Source organism: Gracilinanus agilis, chromosome 3 (assembly GCF_016433145.1).
Source record: "Gracilinanus agilis isolate LMUSP501 chromosome 3, AgileGrace, whole genome shotgun sequence".
Taxonomy (NCBI): Eukaryota; Metazoa; Chordata; class Mammalia; order Didelphimorphia; family Didelphidae; genus Gracilinanus; species Gracilinanus agilis.
In genome coordinates this window covers 424,386,547-424,403,441 of record NC_058132.1, presented here as the reverse complement: position 1 = coordinate 424,403,441, position 16,895 = coordinate 424,386,547, and the positions used below count along the sequence as shown (strand labels likewise).

The 16,895-nt window shown below is 36.6% G+C and overlaps 1 protein-coding gene across 1 annotated transcript in view; it reads left to right on the top strand.

The window, feature by feature from the left end:
* The window catches only part of PRDM15 (PR/SET domain 15), a 204,593-nt gene that overhangs the window by 162,930 nt on the left and 24,768 nt on the right, over positions 1-16,895 (top strand). The window contains exons 16-19 of the mRNA XM_044670316.1: positions 1,512-1,675; positions 2,175-2,254; positions 8,439-8,558; positions 9,790-9,921. Of these exons, the coding sequence (XP_044526251.1) occupies positions 1,512-1,675; positions 2,175-2,254; positions 8,439-8,558; positions 9,790-9,921 (496 nt within the window). The remainder of the gene's footprint in view (positions 1-1,511; positions 1,676-2,174; positions 2,255-8,438; positions 8,559-9,789; positions 9,922-16,895) is intronic.

The window sequence follows — 16,895 nt, the reverse complement described above, 5'->3', positions numbered from 1 at the left end:
TCTTTAAGTATTGAGTGATTTGATCTCCTGATACTGGGGTTTGTTTTCAGGAATTTTTCTTCATTAACTTCCCTTACCCAGCTTCTATTCCATCATCATTATTTTTAAGACTCTTACCTCCTGTCTTAGAATTGATAATAAGTATTGATTTTAAGGCAGAAGAGTGATAAGAGCTAGGCAATTTGGGTTAAGTGACTTGCCCAGAGTCATAATAACTAGGAAATTTTGGAGGTCAGATTTGAATCCAGGTCCTCTTGCCTATCCACTTTACTACCTAGCTGCCCCCTTCATCATCACTTCTGGGTAGATATTCATTTCCTCTCTAGTCTCTGTCAGCATATTAATCCCAAAGCATTTTTTGAGCCTTTACTAAGTGCTGAGCAGCTAGGTAGCAACAGTAGATAATGTGCCAGACCTAGAATCAGAAAGATTTACCTGCTTGAATTCAAATCTAGCCTCAGTCTCTTACTAGTTCTGTGTCCTTGGGCAAGTCACTTAATCCTGTTTACCTCAGTTTCCACATCTGTAAAATGATCTGAAGGAAATAGCAAACAACTCCAGTATCTTTTCCAAGTAAACCCCAAATGGGGTCATAAAGAGTTGGACACAACTGAAATAACTCCATAACAAATATATAACCCTACCTTAAAGTGCTATAAAAATGGTAGTTAATAGTTCCTCTCCAATTTCAGATCACTTATTTCTCCTAAATATTGAAATGTTCTATTGCTACTTAACATTTTTCCTAAGTCTTGAAATTTGTAACAAAATAGGTTAATCTTTCCTTTTATATATTTTTAGCACAGTCTGTATTGCATAAAGATGGAGTAAGTATCCTCGAAAACTCCATTACTCCAAAAGTTGCCTCAGTTGCACTAGAATGTCACTGTCAGTAAATGATTCATTTAGGTTATGTTGGAAATTTAATATTAAAATATAGGTGCCCCTGGGAACATCTGTATAATGATATAGACATATTAAAGATTTATGTCTTAGAGTGAATTTATCAGTTCCTAACAAAACCAAGAGGGAATGAGACATGAAAAGGGTTTTGTTGTTGCTGCTGGTTTTTTTTATCATATAATTATTAGGGAGAAGGGGTATAACATGAGATAAACTTAGGAAGGGTAGGTCTAAGTTGGGTCTACATTGATAGTCCCTAAGCACCAAGGGGGCATGATAATGACTTTGTGGAGAAAGGAGGCAACAAATGAATAAAAAGGGGAAATGGAAGGCTACAGGAGATCAGCTTAGGAACCATGTCCTTCCATGTCCTAATTGTCTCCTAACTCAGATTTAAAGAGAGCAAAACTTAGACTGAAAGATTCAGTTTTGTTGACTGAAGCCATTTCATCTGTATGAGAATTAGTGTTTTAAACTTGCTTGGGTCTACAATATAAAATTTCTTTAACAAAAATGGATATATTTATTGTACCTTAGGTTGTAGGGCATCAAAATTTTTCCTACCTTTTCTGTTCTTTGGCTCTATTAATTATTGGTTCATTTCACAGCTAACATTTGGTAGAGGAAAAGAGTACCTCAAGCACATCATGGAGGTGCACAAGGAGAAAGGCTATGGCTGTAGTATCTGCAACAGACGGTTTGCCCTTAAAGCAACTTATCATGCCCACATGGTTATTCACCGGGAGAATCTGCCTGACCCCAATGTACAGAAGTAAGACCTTTTTGACAAAAATGTTGCCTCTTGATGATTGTTCTCTAGTATTTGCTGGAATTGTGATTGAGAGGAATGACTATACTTTCATAATAAATAAATATTTTATCAAGTATTATGTAGTTCCTTTGCATCTTTCTGAAAGTATACAAAATGCATATATTTACTTATTACATATTAATGCACATATTTATTCACTTTATAGTAGTATAGAGGTTTCAAATATTTAGTAATGTGACATGATTTATCTTTATTTCCTTGTTCTCAGCTTCAATGTCATATAGATAATTATACTTCTTAAACACTTCAGAAACAAATGAAATTTATAGTCATGTATATGCCCGACAGCATAGTATTTGTACTTATTTAAAGGCTTTAAAAATCTATTTAATTTCTTATTTGCCTTGTTTTCAGTTAATGAAGAAATAAAATTTTAGTTTTATTGCAAATTACTAAAATAATGGCTATATATAAGCTCACTGTCCTCTTTTCCTCTTAGGTACATTCATCCATGTGAAATTTGTGGAAGGATCTTTAATAGCATAGGAAACTTGGAACGACATAAGCTTATACACACAGGTAGTATATTTATTACTGTAGCTCTAGGATATTTCCAATATTAACATTCTATAATTGTTTAATTATAATTTTATTGGGAAAAATATTAAGTAATCTACTACAAGCTACAAAAATGGCAAAAAAATATGTTTGAATAGCATTTTAAGGTTTGTAGAATTCCTCAGATCAACTTTTTAAAGTAGGTAATATAAATACTATTATTCTCATTTTACAGAAGAGGAAGCTAAGATTCTGGCAAATTCTATGATTGCCTAAAAAAGCTAACTGTCAGAGGCAGGTCTATATGGTAACCTCTCTAAAATTCTCTCCTGTAATAAGTAGAGAATTTAAAACTTTGAAGACTAAATCCCTTAACTTAAAAATCTTATGCTGTTTTTCCTGGATGTTGAAGTATTTGTGGCCTAGTTGAGATATTACTCTATTCATTTTATTTGCAACAGGAGAAACACTCAAACATAGATACAGTGCCTACATGTCACCAATAAGCTCTTCTTGTGGCTGACCAAGACAATTTTTATAATCTTGAGGAAACAAAATCAAATGTGAGGAGTTCAGAGTTTGCAGGGTAAGAAAGGTACAACCTTTAGGAAACTGATGAGAGTTAATTAGGTTTGGGAGTCAAGTAGGTTTGGGAAAAGTTTCTACTACTGATATATTTCAAGCTGTAACAAGGAGGGTGATTAGGAGGATTGGGGTGTAGTTGGGAGCCAGCAAGGGAGATATGGAATGACCTCTCCTCCCTCACAGCCACCCCTATTGCTGGGAGACAAATTGGGGTTCCCTGAGTGGAAACTGGAACCCCCTGGAAGGACATTCCAGGTTTGAGGGGTTGTAAGGATGTTATCCCTCAAGGAGAAAGGAATGTAACCCTGATAGGATATTGGTGCCAGTCGGGATACACAGAAACCTCCCCCTTACTCATAGCAGGGGAGTCAGGCTTAAAATGGAGGTCAGCCTGACTCCCTTCACTATCCCTTCCAATAGCCTTCCACCAGTAGAATCACACAGATCTGACTGGGTAATGTTGAGTGTTTAATTCAAGGAACTAGCAGAGGGAATGGGAATAGGAGTTCAACAGGAAAGAGGGAGCAGGATGATCCCTAATTCCCAAAAGTCCTTCACTGTACCAGGTAGCCACCAAGACCCTAAGGTCAGACAAGGGGTTCCCCAAACACAGCTTCACTTTCCCAACCCCACTAATTTATATTTCTAAAGCTATGATTGATATGTCATGGAGGGATACTGTTGGGCAAAGCCCAAGGCAAGGGGGGTTCAGGAATTGGCTCCCCAAAGGAAGTCCAGAAACAGAAACCAACCCCACCCCCCCCCAACTCTGTTGGCACTGTTGCAGGTACAAGTGAATCACAGGAAACCTGTTGTCTCTGGAGAAAAACTGGTCTTCTTTTGCATATCAGGGAGAAGCCCCCCAAAGTTCACTTCTGAGGGTCACAGAACCAGTTTCAACCACCTCCCACTCTGGATCCTCCCCCAAAAGCTGCCCCTCAGGCTTCTCTATCCCAGCAGTCTCTGCTCTCTTCCAACTGTCATTGGCTTCTTCTTCCACAACATTTTAACTGACAAATTTCAAAATGTCAAGAGCTTGCTTTCCCTTCTTACAAAGCAGTGTCAGGCTTTCCAGAATCATTAGGAAATGAGATTCCATATTATCCTTCTTTTTTATGCTTATAGAGTATAAATGTCATTACTTTGAAAATCAAGGGCAGGTGATTCTTATAGAGAACAGAGATAACAAGATGCATATAATTTCTTTGGGAAAGATTACTGCTGGTTGTTGCATGGCAGAAGGGACAGGAAAAGGAAAAGGTAGCAACCACCAACCTATCCTCAAAGACACTGATGCAAGTAAGGAAAGTAAAGCTATTTCCCATGATCCACCTCCTGACTTTCTGAGGCCTAAATAGTTACCCACCCAAATGAACATATCTTTTCGTGAATATCTGTAAAGCTGTCAGGGGTGGCAGAGGTTGCTGTCCTCATAATGTACAGAACTCCCTTGCTAACTAGGACATAATCTATGTAATTGGAAGTAAAGGAATATGGCAAGATTTCCCTATCTGTTTGGACAGATTTAAATCTTTGGCAGCTTGTTGAATGAAAGTCACAAAGATATTATCAGTCCAAGATTTCAAAGTTCTTTTGCACTATCCCTTCAGATTAATGGTAAATGTGGTGGCACCTCAAGAATAGGACATTTTTGCACTATGAGGTACAAATCCTTGTGGAAAAGCCCTTCCAGTTCATCAAAATGTTCATAGTGATGAGTACTGGATTATAGAACCTTAGAGGAGGGTTTCCAGGAAGTCTTAAACTAAAAAACTTTCATATACCCCATTACTGTTCATTAGTATAGCAGTCTTCTGATTCTTTGGCAAGGCAACTTGTACTTATATATAAAAGTATCATATCATCAGAGTATTACAATAATTTAAGATAATTTCCCAAACTAGTTGTAGTTCAGAAAAATAGCTGCTCACTAAAATTTTATGTGGAACAAATCTGTTTTTTCTCATTGTAAAATACATATCTGGCTTTTTAAATTTAGTTTCTGCAAAATTTATGCTATCTCATTTAAATTCCATTGTGTCATTCTTTTGCCTTTGAAACTTAGTCTCAGGATAGTGTAAATGTTGTTGGCTCAGTAGTATGTTACAAACTTCCTTTATAATTTGTGCTGTAAACTGAATAGCTGCCTTTGCTGTGTTTGTGGAATGAGGCAAGTAATCAAATCAAGGAATGAGTTCTCTCTAAATATTTCACTTATTTTTATAGTGCTTCTGTACTGAGGTAAACCAAAACATTCTGAATACATCTGTACAATCAATGCTTTTCCACAGGAATAGCATTTAGGCATTTGAGCTAACTCAAACTATATATTTATAAATGGTCTTTACAAGGGAGATAAATTGTCTCCTGGCTTGAAGGTTTTCGCACATTATGGACATGCCAAATATGGTAGCTCTTGCATTATTACTAGGGTACTACCAGGGGAAATTCTGGAGCAAATCAAACTGTTTCTAAAATTGTTTTGTTCCCTTTGAAATAGTTTCAATTATTCCTGCTTTATTCCTGGTACCATGTCTTAGTGCACATGAACAAGGTATAGGAATAAAGGTTTAGGTACAAGAAACCATAGCTACTTTGTTATAAAAGCTGTGCTGTCATCCTCCAAAGAATTCTTAGTTTCTGAGACCTTAACTTGGAAAATAGCAATATTATTGACTGCTCCTTTTTGAGGGAAACAAAGGTATGACCCACTGGGGAAAAAAATCATTCCACACATTGAGAGACACTCTCATCTCATGAGTTATTCTATAATGCTATAATGTGTGTTCAAGATCTCTTCTTTCTATATTCAATATCTCCTCTATGATGCTTGCAAGTCATTTTCATCACTGTTGTGCATAGTGATAATGAACTTACCTTCAATTTTTTGGATAAAAGACATTGTTATCATTCTCATGTATAAAATTCCTTCAACTTTGTTTGATCCTGGATAAAGGTTAGACATCTTTTTGGATGTATTATATACTTTACATTTAGTCAAAATGTCAAAATGTTCTTTTTTGTTTAATTGTGTTTAAATAATAAAGTCGATGATTCTTTCCCAGGAAAACATAACTCCATTATGTATGCATTGTTTAGTAGTTTCTCAGGATTAGGAAAAATAGATCAGAAAGGTCCCTTCACAAGATTATCACACTAGCTTTAAAACATAGATGTGCTATATAGCCTTTCCTGGGATGATAGTGTTGACTCTGGAAAAACACAGAACTACTAAAGTAGTCAGAAAAACCCAGGCTTTAAGCAGGAAAGAGATAGTGTTCAATATTCAGCCACTACACTGAGCAAAGGCTCCGGCACTCTGACAATAGTATCTCTGAGAGGTTCACCACAAGATTATCCTCCAAAGAACAATAGAATTTAGGGAACTTGTATACCATTTAGGGAACTAGGCTACCGGAAATGAGAAGTCCTTGACAGGATTATCTGAGAGAGAGGCTGATGCCTTACAATGGATACAAAAGGGAAGGCTTCAGCCAAGGGCTGGGCTTCCTGGGAGAGGACATTGATACCTGGGAAGAAACTACTAAGACAAAAGGGTACTTAACTTTTGATTAGGTCTGCTAGTTCCACCTTAACTGGTTCATCAGTTACTTTAAGGTCTATTATTCAGTTGAATTGGCTGAGTCCAAGACCTCCCTTGAGGTGAACTCTCATGGGATTAAGGGCAAATTTGGAGTCTTCAGATTTCAAGTTTACAATAGTAATCATAAGTAAGTCAAATTTGCAGGCCCGAGATATCCCATCTAATAAGCAGGTTCTAATAATCTTTGTAACACTGTAATAAAATCAATGGTATTGAAATTTGTTTACAGTAATAGCTTAATAGAAAAGTAGCACCAAGGTTCTGATTTATAGAGAACAGATTGACAAATGTGTAGACAACCTTTATCACTTTTTGATGAAATTTTGTATACAACTGTACTATATTCAAACAGGTCTCTTTGTTTTCTGATTTAGGAGAAAAAGGTTGTTGGGACAACTATAAGACTTCGTCTTCCCATAAACACATTTTACTTATAATAATTGTCTACACTTGTAGTCAGTATTCCCAGCATTTAATTAAAAAATTGGCATGCTGTAAGCACTTACTAAATGCTTTTATTTGTTCATTCAGTATGAAGTTTTTGAAAATGCACAAAAACTTGAGTTTATGAACTATAAAGTCACATTGTTGTGTGTAAAATAATACAACTGGTTCTAAGAAGTTAAATTTTAAAATTTAGCAGTTAAAATAATCCAGAGAAATTTCACTATGGAATTCAGTGTAAATGATTTTGTTTCTTTTTAAGTTTTAGCTTCTTTCCTAGTCAAAAGATTTGATTCATATAAAACACATGACTCTTGCAGAGTCACAAATTTAATGTCTGTCTCAGAAATCTCAGTAACAAAAGTCTTTTATTAACTCAGTTTTGTTCCCATTATAATATACATGATCTTTTCCAGTGCTCTAAAGAAGAATTCTATGCTCAAAATGGGGAAATTATCATTAAACTGATAAGTCCTATTCAGGGCTTTATTCTTTCTAAGACTTAATTAATCATGTATATAGAAGAGAACAGAGTAGGGGAAAGCCTGCTGGCATTCAACTATGAAAACAATAGCTAATTCTGTAACTTTTTCTGGTATCAATTCTAATTTTTTTCTGATTGTCTCTTTGAATTTCCTTTGGGCTTAATTTTTTCCCCCAATGATTTCTCCAATACATTATTTCTCATTATTTTCTGCTTCTTGAGATGTAAGATTTCATTTTTATTTATAATGTTCCTAGAGTTTTCTTTTAAAAAATCAACAGGTCCAAGGATCATTCAGGGCCATCAGTCAAGCCAACAAATCTTTTGAGGAAGCAGTGTTACTTACCTCCTTTTGTACTAAATCATATGCACATAATACTTACAAAAATCCTGTAATATTACCCTGAACAAAATATACATATCACATATTAGATACTGAGTTTATGTAGTTTTCATGCTTACAGTCCTGAATGAAAGCCATCACCCTCTAACCAATGGACTTCTGTACCAGCAGCAATGCAATGACACAGGACAGCTCTGAGGGATTTATGGTAAAGAACGCTACCCACATTCAGAGGAAGGACTGCAGGAGAGGAAACATATAAGAAAAATAACTGCTTGAACGCATGGGTTGGGGTGGACATGATTGGGGATGTAGACTCTAAACTACCACACCAATGCAACTAACAACAATTTGGAAATAGGTTTTGATCAATGACACATGATAAAACCAGTGGAAAAGTGCATCGGCCATGGGGGGGGGGTGCTGGGGGTGAAGGGGAAAATAGGAGCATGAATCATGTAACCATATTAAAAACGAATATTATTAAGTGTTTTAAAAATAAAAAAAAAACCCTCTAACCATTTCAGGAAACTGAAGTTTTATGAGGCAAGTTGGTTGATTATCTGAAGGGTAAAATCATGATTGTAATAAGGAAATGGAACACTAACCAGATTTGTCACTTATTAATTCAGCTTTTGGATCTGAGTAGATTTTTTTTTTAACATATATCATACTACTTTTGCAGCTTACTTATTAATTTGAATTTCAATTTTAAAAAATTTTAATTTGATTTAATTTTTTAAAGGTGTAAAAAGTCATGCATGTGAGCAGTGTGGTAAATCCTTTGCCAGAAAAGATATGCTTAAAGAACATATGAGAGTGCACGATAACATCAGGGAATACTTATGTGCAGAGTGTGGAAAAGGTAGGTATGTCATTCTATTACATGTTATTACATTCTCTTATATACAAGAAGTAACAGTGGGGTTAATCTAGTGCAGATATGGCAAAATATTTTCTTTACTGTTACCCTTCTTTACTTCAACCTCATTTAACTTTGATTATTGACTTGAAGCAACATTTAAAATAAATATTGCTGAATTCTCCCTCTTCCTTAGCTAGCCAAAATGCCATTTGTGGCGAATATTTGGCCATGATCCAAGAAGCTGAGAAAAGTCAATTTTCCTAGTTAAATGGCCGCACTCATATCTGACATCAAAGAACTGCTTCTTTTGGAAATGCCTCCTTCAACTCCACATCTACATCTCTTTCTCCTAAAAATAGTTAGAAATTGCTTTAAAGACTTTTATTCCCTTTGTCAGCTATGTAATTTCAATTAGCCCACAAGTCACTAAAAAGAAGAAAATTGTTTTTTTTCCTTCTTAGTAAAGAAATGTAGTCAATGACTGTTAGTTCAAACTCTGTTACTTTAATCTTTTTTTTTTTTTAAACCCTTAACTTCTGTGTATTGGCTCTTGGTGGAAGAGTGGTAAGGGTGGGCAATGGGGGTCAAGTGACTTGCCTAGGGTCTCACAGCTGGGAAGTGTCTGAGGCTGGATTTGAACCTAGGATCTCCCAACTCTAGGCCTGGCTCTCAATCCACTGAGCTACCCAGCTGCTCCCTCTGTTACTTTAATCTTATAATTCTTACAGGTGCTAGGCTAAAGTTAATCTTTTCACCTTAATTGATAAAGTTTGAGCAGGTGGGGAATTAGGGCACAGTGCCATGTAATTACTAATATAACAAATAAGTAGGCAAATATTTATCTACTTGAAAGGGGAAAAAAAAGATTCTTCAAGTCATGTCAAAGCTTTCCTTGATGGTGATAATAATAATAATAGCCTTTTAATATGCAAAGATAATGCTGATGTCATTGGAAAATGGAGAGCTAATGTTAGATCATCTAAACATATAGTACCAAATGTAGGTTTTTGATAATACTAACGTAATAACTTTGTACCTGCATTGTCAGTGCAAAGCTGGATAAAAGTTTTGATAAATCTGAATTTTACCACAGACTGGGTGTCCTGAGAAGTTTTTTGTGGCAAGTTAAGTAGTGACTAATAAAAGAATTCATTCTTACTACCAGTCTTTGTCCAAAGGCATGGCAGAATTTGGACTTTATTATGTTTCTCTGCTTCTTTGTTCCTCAAAGGCATGAAAACAAAACATGCTCTTCGTCATCACATGAAACTCCATAAAGGTATCAAGGAATACGAATGCAAGGAGTGCCATAGGAAATTTGCTCAAAAGGTCAACATGTTGAAGCATTACAAAAGACATACAGGTAATTGAGTAGCTAGAAAATAACAAATAACATTTATCTTTTCTTTCAAATAACATGGCCAGATGATTAGACTAAATGAACTCTTGAAGTTCCTTCCATCTCAGTGCAATTCAGCATTTATTTAGCATGGTGAAGCAAATACACAATAACTAGAAGTAAATGTAAAACTCCTATGCTAATTTTTTTTACTCAACATTTTTGAGAAACAAGTAGAACAAACTACTAGTAGTAGCTACAGAGCAGAGATTTTTTTAATTGACCTAAATTCTTTTTTTTACATTGTTATTATTTTTAGAATATTTTTCCATGGTTACATGATTCATGTTCTCTCTCTCCCCTCTTCCCTTTCCCCTCCTGGAGCTAACAAGCAATTCCACTGGTTTACATATGTCTTATTACTCAAAACCTTTTTCATATTATTCATATTTGTAATAGAGTAATCTTTTAAAACCAAAACCCCAAATCATATACCCAGATGACTAAGTGATAAATCATGTTTTTCTTTTGTGTTTCTACTCCCATAGTTTTCTCTAGATGTGGATAGCATTGTTTTTCATAAGTTCGATAGGATTGTTCTTGCTCATTGCACTGCTATTAGTAGCAGAGTCTATTATATTTGATCATCCCGCAATGTTTCAGTTACTGTGTACGAAGTTCTCTTAGCTATGCTCATTTCACTCCATATCAGTTCAGGAAGGCCTTTCTAGTCATATAGAAATCAAGCAGTTCATCATTCCTTATAGCACAATAGTATTCCATCACCAGCATATATACCACAATTTGTTCAGCCATTCCCCAATTGAGGGACACCCCCGTATTCCAATTTTTTACCACCACAAAAAACACAACTATAAATATTTTTTGTACAAACATTTTTTTTATCTCTTTAGGGTACAAACCCAGTAGTGGTATGGCTGGATCAAAGGGCATGCAATTTTTAAAGCCCTTTGTGTGTAATTCCAAATTGCCTTCCAGAATGGTTGGATCAACTCACAACTCTACCAGCAATGTATCTGTGTCTGAATTTTGCCACATCCCCTCCAACACTTATTATTTTCCTTTATTGTCATATTGGCCAATCTACTCAGTGTGAAGTAATACCTCAGAGTTGTTTTTATTTGCATTTCTTTAATCAGGAGAGAGTTAGAACACTTTTTCATGGTATTATTGATAGAGTTTTTTTTTTAATTTTTTCATTTTTTAGAAAAATTTTCCATGGTTTCATGATTCATGTCCTTACTTTCCCCTTCCCCTCCCTCCCCTATAGCTGACAGGTATTTCCACTGGTTTTAACATGTGTCATCTATCAAGACCTATTTCCATATTATTGATAGTTGCATTGGTGTGGTAGTTTCGAGTCTACATCCCCAATCATGTCCGCATCAACCCATGTGTTCAAGCAGTTGTTTTTCTTCTGTGTTTCCACTCTTGTAGTTCTTCCTCTGAATGTGGCTAGTTTTCTTTCTCATAAGTCCCTCAGAATTGTCCTGGATCCTTGAATTGCTGCTAGTACATTCGATTTTAACACAGTGTATTAGTCTCTGTGTACAATGTTCTTCTGGCTCTGCTCCTTTCACTCTGCATCAGTTCCTGGAGGTCTTTCCAGTTCACATGGAATTCCTCCAGTTCATTATTCCTTTGAACACAATAGCATCCCATCACTAGCATATACCACAATTTGTTCAGCCATTCCCCAATTGAAGGACATACCCTCATTTTCCAGTTTTTTTGCTACCACAAAAAGCATGACTATAAATATTTTTGTACAAGTCTTTTTATCTATGATCTCTTTGGGGTACAAATCCAGCAATAGTATGGCAGACATTCTTTTAGTGCTCTTTGGGCATAATTCCAAATTGCCATCCAGAATGGTTGGATCAGTTCACAATTCCACCAGCAATGCATTAATGTCCCAATTGTGCCACATCCCCTCCAGCATTCATTACTCTCCCCTTCATTCATTTTAGCCAATCTGCTAGGTGTGAGGTGGTACCTCAGAGTTGTTTTGATTTGCATTTCTCTAATTATTAGAGATTTAGAACACTTTCTCATGTGCTTATTGATAGTTTTGATTTCTTCATTTGAAAACTGAATTGGTCTAAATTTACCTTCAGTTCTATACTCATTGGTTTTCAGAACCTGAAGGTACAGATCATAAAAGCAGAATACATTTTATCTTTATTTTACTCAAGTAAAAACAGTACTTATAACATTAGTGGGAACTTCATTTTCATTATTCCTTCATTTTAGAATGAACCTGTGATTTCACTGGTAAAAAGCATTCTCATTGAGGAAACTATATATTAGTGCAGTTGAGCACATGCAATATGATCCTTCATACTAGAAGAGGACCAAAATGACATCACTATATTGGGGTCAATGTACACTGTATCTAAGTATGGCTGATCAGACCCAGGAGGCTCAACTTCAGATTACAAGTAGTTGGATGAATATTTGGGATGTTGCTGTCTCTAAATTTGTACATCTCATGTTTCTTTTGAGCTACTGAAATTCTGCTTTGCTTATAGTGCACTTAGAGGTTAAGCAACTTCCCCAGGGTCACATAATCATGAAGTATAAATAAGTCAGTAAACATTTATTAAGCACCTACTATGTGGCAGACACTGTGCTAAGTGCTAGGGATACAAACAACAGCAAAAAGAGACCACATGCAAATTAATGTACATGCAACCAATATGTACAAATAAGCATGCAAACAGTGTGTATAAATAAAGTATATACAGGATTAATAAAAAATAATTAAAAGAGGAAAGGCACTAGAAGAGGGATGAGAAGGTCTTCTCAGAGAAGGAGGGATTGTGCTGAGATTTGAATTTAGTCAGGAAGCAGAGAGAAAAGGAAATATACCCTAGGCACAGGAGATACCCAGAGAAAATGCCAAGGGGGAGAGATAAGGAGTGTCTTGTACAGGAAATAGGAGGGAGACCAGCATCACTCAATCATGACACAGAGTAAAATAATAATATAACAATAATAATGATAATTTAGCATTTCTATAACACTTAATATGTGCCAAACACAGTAGTTAGCAATTTACAAATATTATCTCATTTGATCCTCTAAACCAAAAATGGGCAAACTCCAGCCCACAGGCCAAATGGGGAAGGGGGAGGCCTGAAATGTTCAATCGGCCTTTGACATTATTCCTAATCTGACAAATACAATGAGTAGGATACAATACAATGAAATTTAGAAAGAGTTGCCTTAGAAACAGACTGACAGATGAGCATTTCTTTTCCTTTGGCCCCCTCTTTAAAAAGTTTGCCCATCACTGGTCTAAACAACTCTGGCAAGTAAGTGCTGTTATTATCTCCATTTATAGATGAGGAAACTAAAACAAAGAGAGGTTAAGTGATTTGCTGAGGGTCACACAGTAAGTGTCTAAGGCCAGATTTGAACTTCAGTCTTCCTGACTCCAGGCTTAGCACTCTATCCAGTGTGCCATCAACTACCTGTAAGAATTGAGGGAGGTTGAAGAGAGGGTGGACATGGGGCAGGTTATATATAAAGGACTTCGAATGCCAAACTGAGGGTTTTGTATTTCATCTTGGAGATGATAGGGAGCCATTGGAGTTTACTAAGTCATGGAAAGGAGTGGAGAGGGTGATTACATGATGAGACTTGAACTTTTATCTATTTGTTTGTTTGTTTGTTTGTTTATTTATTTATTTATTTTTAGGCCCTTCAGTCTTGGAGTCAATACAGTGTATTGGCTCCAAAGCAGAAGAGTGGTAAGGGTAGGCAATGGGGGTCAAGTGACTTTCCCAGGGTCACACAGCTGGGAAGTGTCTGAGGCCAGATTTGAACTTAGGACCTCCCATCTCTAGGCCTGGCTCTCAATCCACTGAGCTACTCAGCTGCCCCCCAAGACTCGCACTTTAAAAAAAAAATCACTTTCACAACTTGGATGGACTGAAATGGCAAGAGCCTTACAGCAAGGAGACCAATCAGCAGATTATTGCAATAATCCAAGCACGAGGAGAGAAGGGCCTGTACCAAAGTAGTGGCACTATCAAAAAAAAGGGTATATTCTAGAGTTGTTATAAAGGTGAAATTAACAGACCTTAGCAATAGATTAGATATGGGGAGGGTGAATCTAGATAACTGAGAGGATGGGAGTGCCTTCAACAGTAACAGGTAAGTTTGGAAGGGGAGAGAGTTTAGTGGGATAGATGATGAGTTAAATTTTGGACATTTCGTATTTAGGGTAGCTATTGTACATCCAGTTCAAGATGTCTGAAAGGCAGCTGATGATACAAGGCTGGAAGTCATCTGAGAATTTAAGGCTGAATAAGATAAGTAAATTTGATAGTCATCAGTATCCAGATAATAATTAAATCCATGAGAGCTGTGTGACCCTGGGCAAGTCACTTGACCCCCATTGCCCACCCTTACCACTCTTCTGCCTTGGAGCCAATACACAGTATTGACTCCAAGACGTAAGGTAAGGGTTTAAAAAAAAAAAAAAAGTTGATAGAACAGGTGTTCTAATATGTCATTACTTTTCCAGGGGTCACGTGATTGCTTGGAGACTATTAGGATACCAAAGCTGTCAGGATTCTTGGGGAGAATAGAAAATTGAAATCTCTGGGTTGGTTTTAGTTTGATAAATACTTGTACTTCTGAGTCCTGTAAAGGGCCAGGTCAGTATCCATCAGCATTCATTAGTTATAGAAGGAAACAAGCAACCAAAGGATCCACTCATGAAGAAAATCGTACAAAGAAAATCATACAAAACAGATCTCATTTCTTTGTTTCCCACTTCTGCTTCTGCAGTTAACAGTGACAGAGTATTCAGAAAGAGACCAAAGTATCTTAATATGATAACTGGTTAGTGTATGCCCACCTCATTATATTCTCCCCATCCCAGTAACTTTGAACCACAGATGTCATTTTACAATCCCATTTACAAACCCTTCTGCCTCCTCCCTTATTCCCCATCCCCTCAATATGATTTCTCCCTACAACATAACACTCCAGATAGCACCACTCCTTCTAGTATCCTCTCTGGATGCCTGCTTCATAGGTCACAAAATTGATTTCATCTTAAACTTTTTCCATATTCACATCTTTAATCTTCTTGCATTATGAGATCTGACTCCCCACTGATGAAAAAATATCCCTTGTATTCCTCTTTTTCTAGCACTGCTTATTCTTCTGCTTAAACTTCTCAACTCATGGGTAATGGAGGGGGAGTTGCTCATTTTTTGTGGCCCACTTCTCCATTCCACCTGAGCTACACACAGAGATGATCATATTCTTGATCCAATCACCCATAAATGTTCGACTTCAATGTTTGTAAACTATGAAATTATTTTATCTGATCATAATATTTATTCATTCCATCTTTCCCACTACTTGCAATCCCTAATTCTGTTCATCCTTACTGTGACTGCCAATCTTCCCACCCTTCATTTCAGTTTGCCAGGCTATCTACACTCTATTCCCTTCCCCGTTCTGACCCCTTTGTTTGAACCAGTACATATTTACACTATCTTCTTCTCAAATCCCTTCCCTTTCCTCCTTATTCTATGGCCATTCTTACCCTGCCAAGCCCCAGCTTTGGATTATTTTTGTGCTGCTGAATAAAACTGGTGAAAAATGATGAAAATGTTCTTATTAAAGTCCACTATAAACTTATACTACATAAATTCAACTGTGCCCTCTCAACTGCAGCAAGGCAATCCTTTTACATCTCCCTAATTGATTCACTATCTCATTTATCACAGACATTTCCAAACCTTTTCATTCCTCCTCAAACCCTTATAATACCCCCTTCCCACCATCTCTGCTAAGAACCCTGCCTCATATTTCCCTGAAAAATCTCAAATCATTTGCCAATATTTTCCACTTCTCTCCTCATATCATTCAGATGTGTTTCCTTGTGAACATCTTTCACTAATTTCTTATGAAGGACATTTTCTTTGCCTAGGCAAATCCTTCTACATGCACACAGGATCTAAGTTTAGATTCCATCTTCAGCAGCTTGCCCTCTATCATCTCTATTCTCATTAATCTTCTATCTCTTCTGTTCTGTTGTCTACTTCCTTGCTGCCTACAAGCATTTCCTCCCAATCCACACTACCTCAACCCCATTCTGAAAAACCCATCATTTGAATTCATCCATCCTTGTTATCTATTCTCCTTTTCATGGCTAAACTGAGAATGTCAGCCAGTCAGGGCTTCCACTTCCTTTCCTTTTATTCCATTTAACTCTGTAAAGTATGGCTTCCACCTTCAGCATTCATCTCATACTGCTTTCTCCAAAGTTATCAATGATCTCCTAACTGCCAAATTGCCTTTTCTCTGTACTTCTTGACTTCTCTGCATACTTTGACCCTGTTTGATCACCCTCTTCTTCTGGTTATTCTCTCTCTCTTTAGATTTTCATGACACTACTATCTCCTACTTCTCTTCCTGTCTGACTATTCCTTTTCAGTCTCCTTAGCTGGATCTAAAGCTGGGCTATAACCACTAACTGTAGCTGTACCTCAAGAATCTTACTCCCCACCCCCACCCCCAATACTGATTTAATTATCATCTCTGTGCTGATGATTCTCAAATCTATTTACCCAACTTTAACTTCTCTCTTGACCTCAAGTCTCTTATCTCCAAAAACCTAGCTAGATGGCTAGAACAAGTATTCCTGAATACATCTTAAATGCAGCGTATATAAAACAGAACTCATCTTTCTCCTCAAACTTTTCCTCTTTTATCTAGATCAGTGATGGGCAAACCATTCCTTGAGGACCAGATCCATCTAGATGTGGGGGCGTAGTGATTAGGGAATTGCTTAAGGCAGTGATGGGCAAACTATGGCCTGGATCTGGCCCTCAGGGAATATAGTTTGCCCATCACTGACCTAGGTAATAAAGTATTTTATTATCCTTTTCCTATTACCTCCTTTTCACCCCATATGCAAATATTTTGCCAAGTACTATCAATTTTACCTT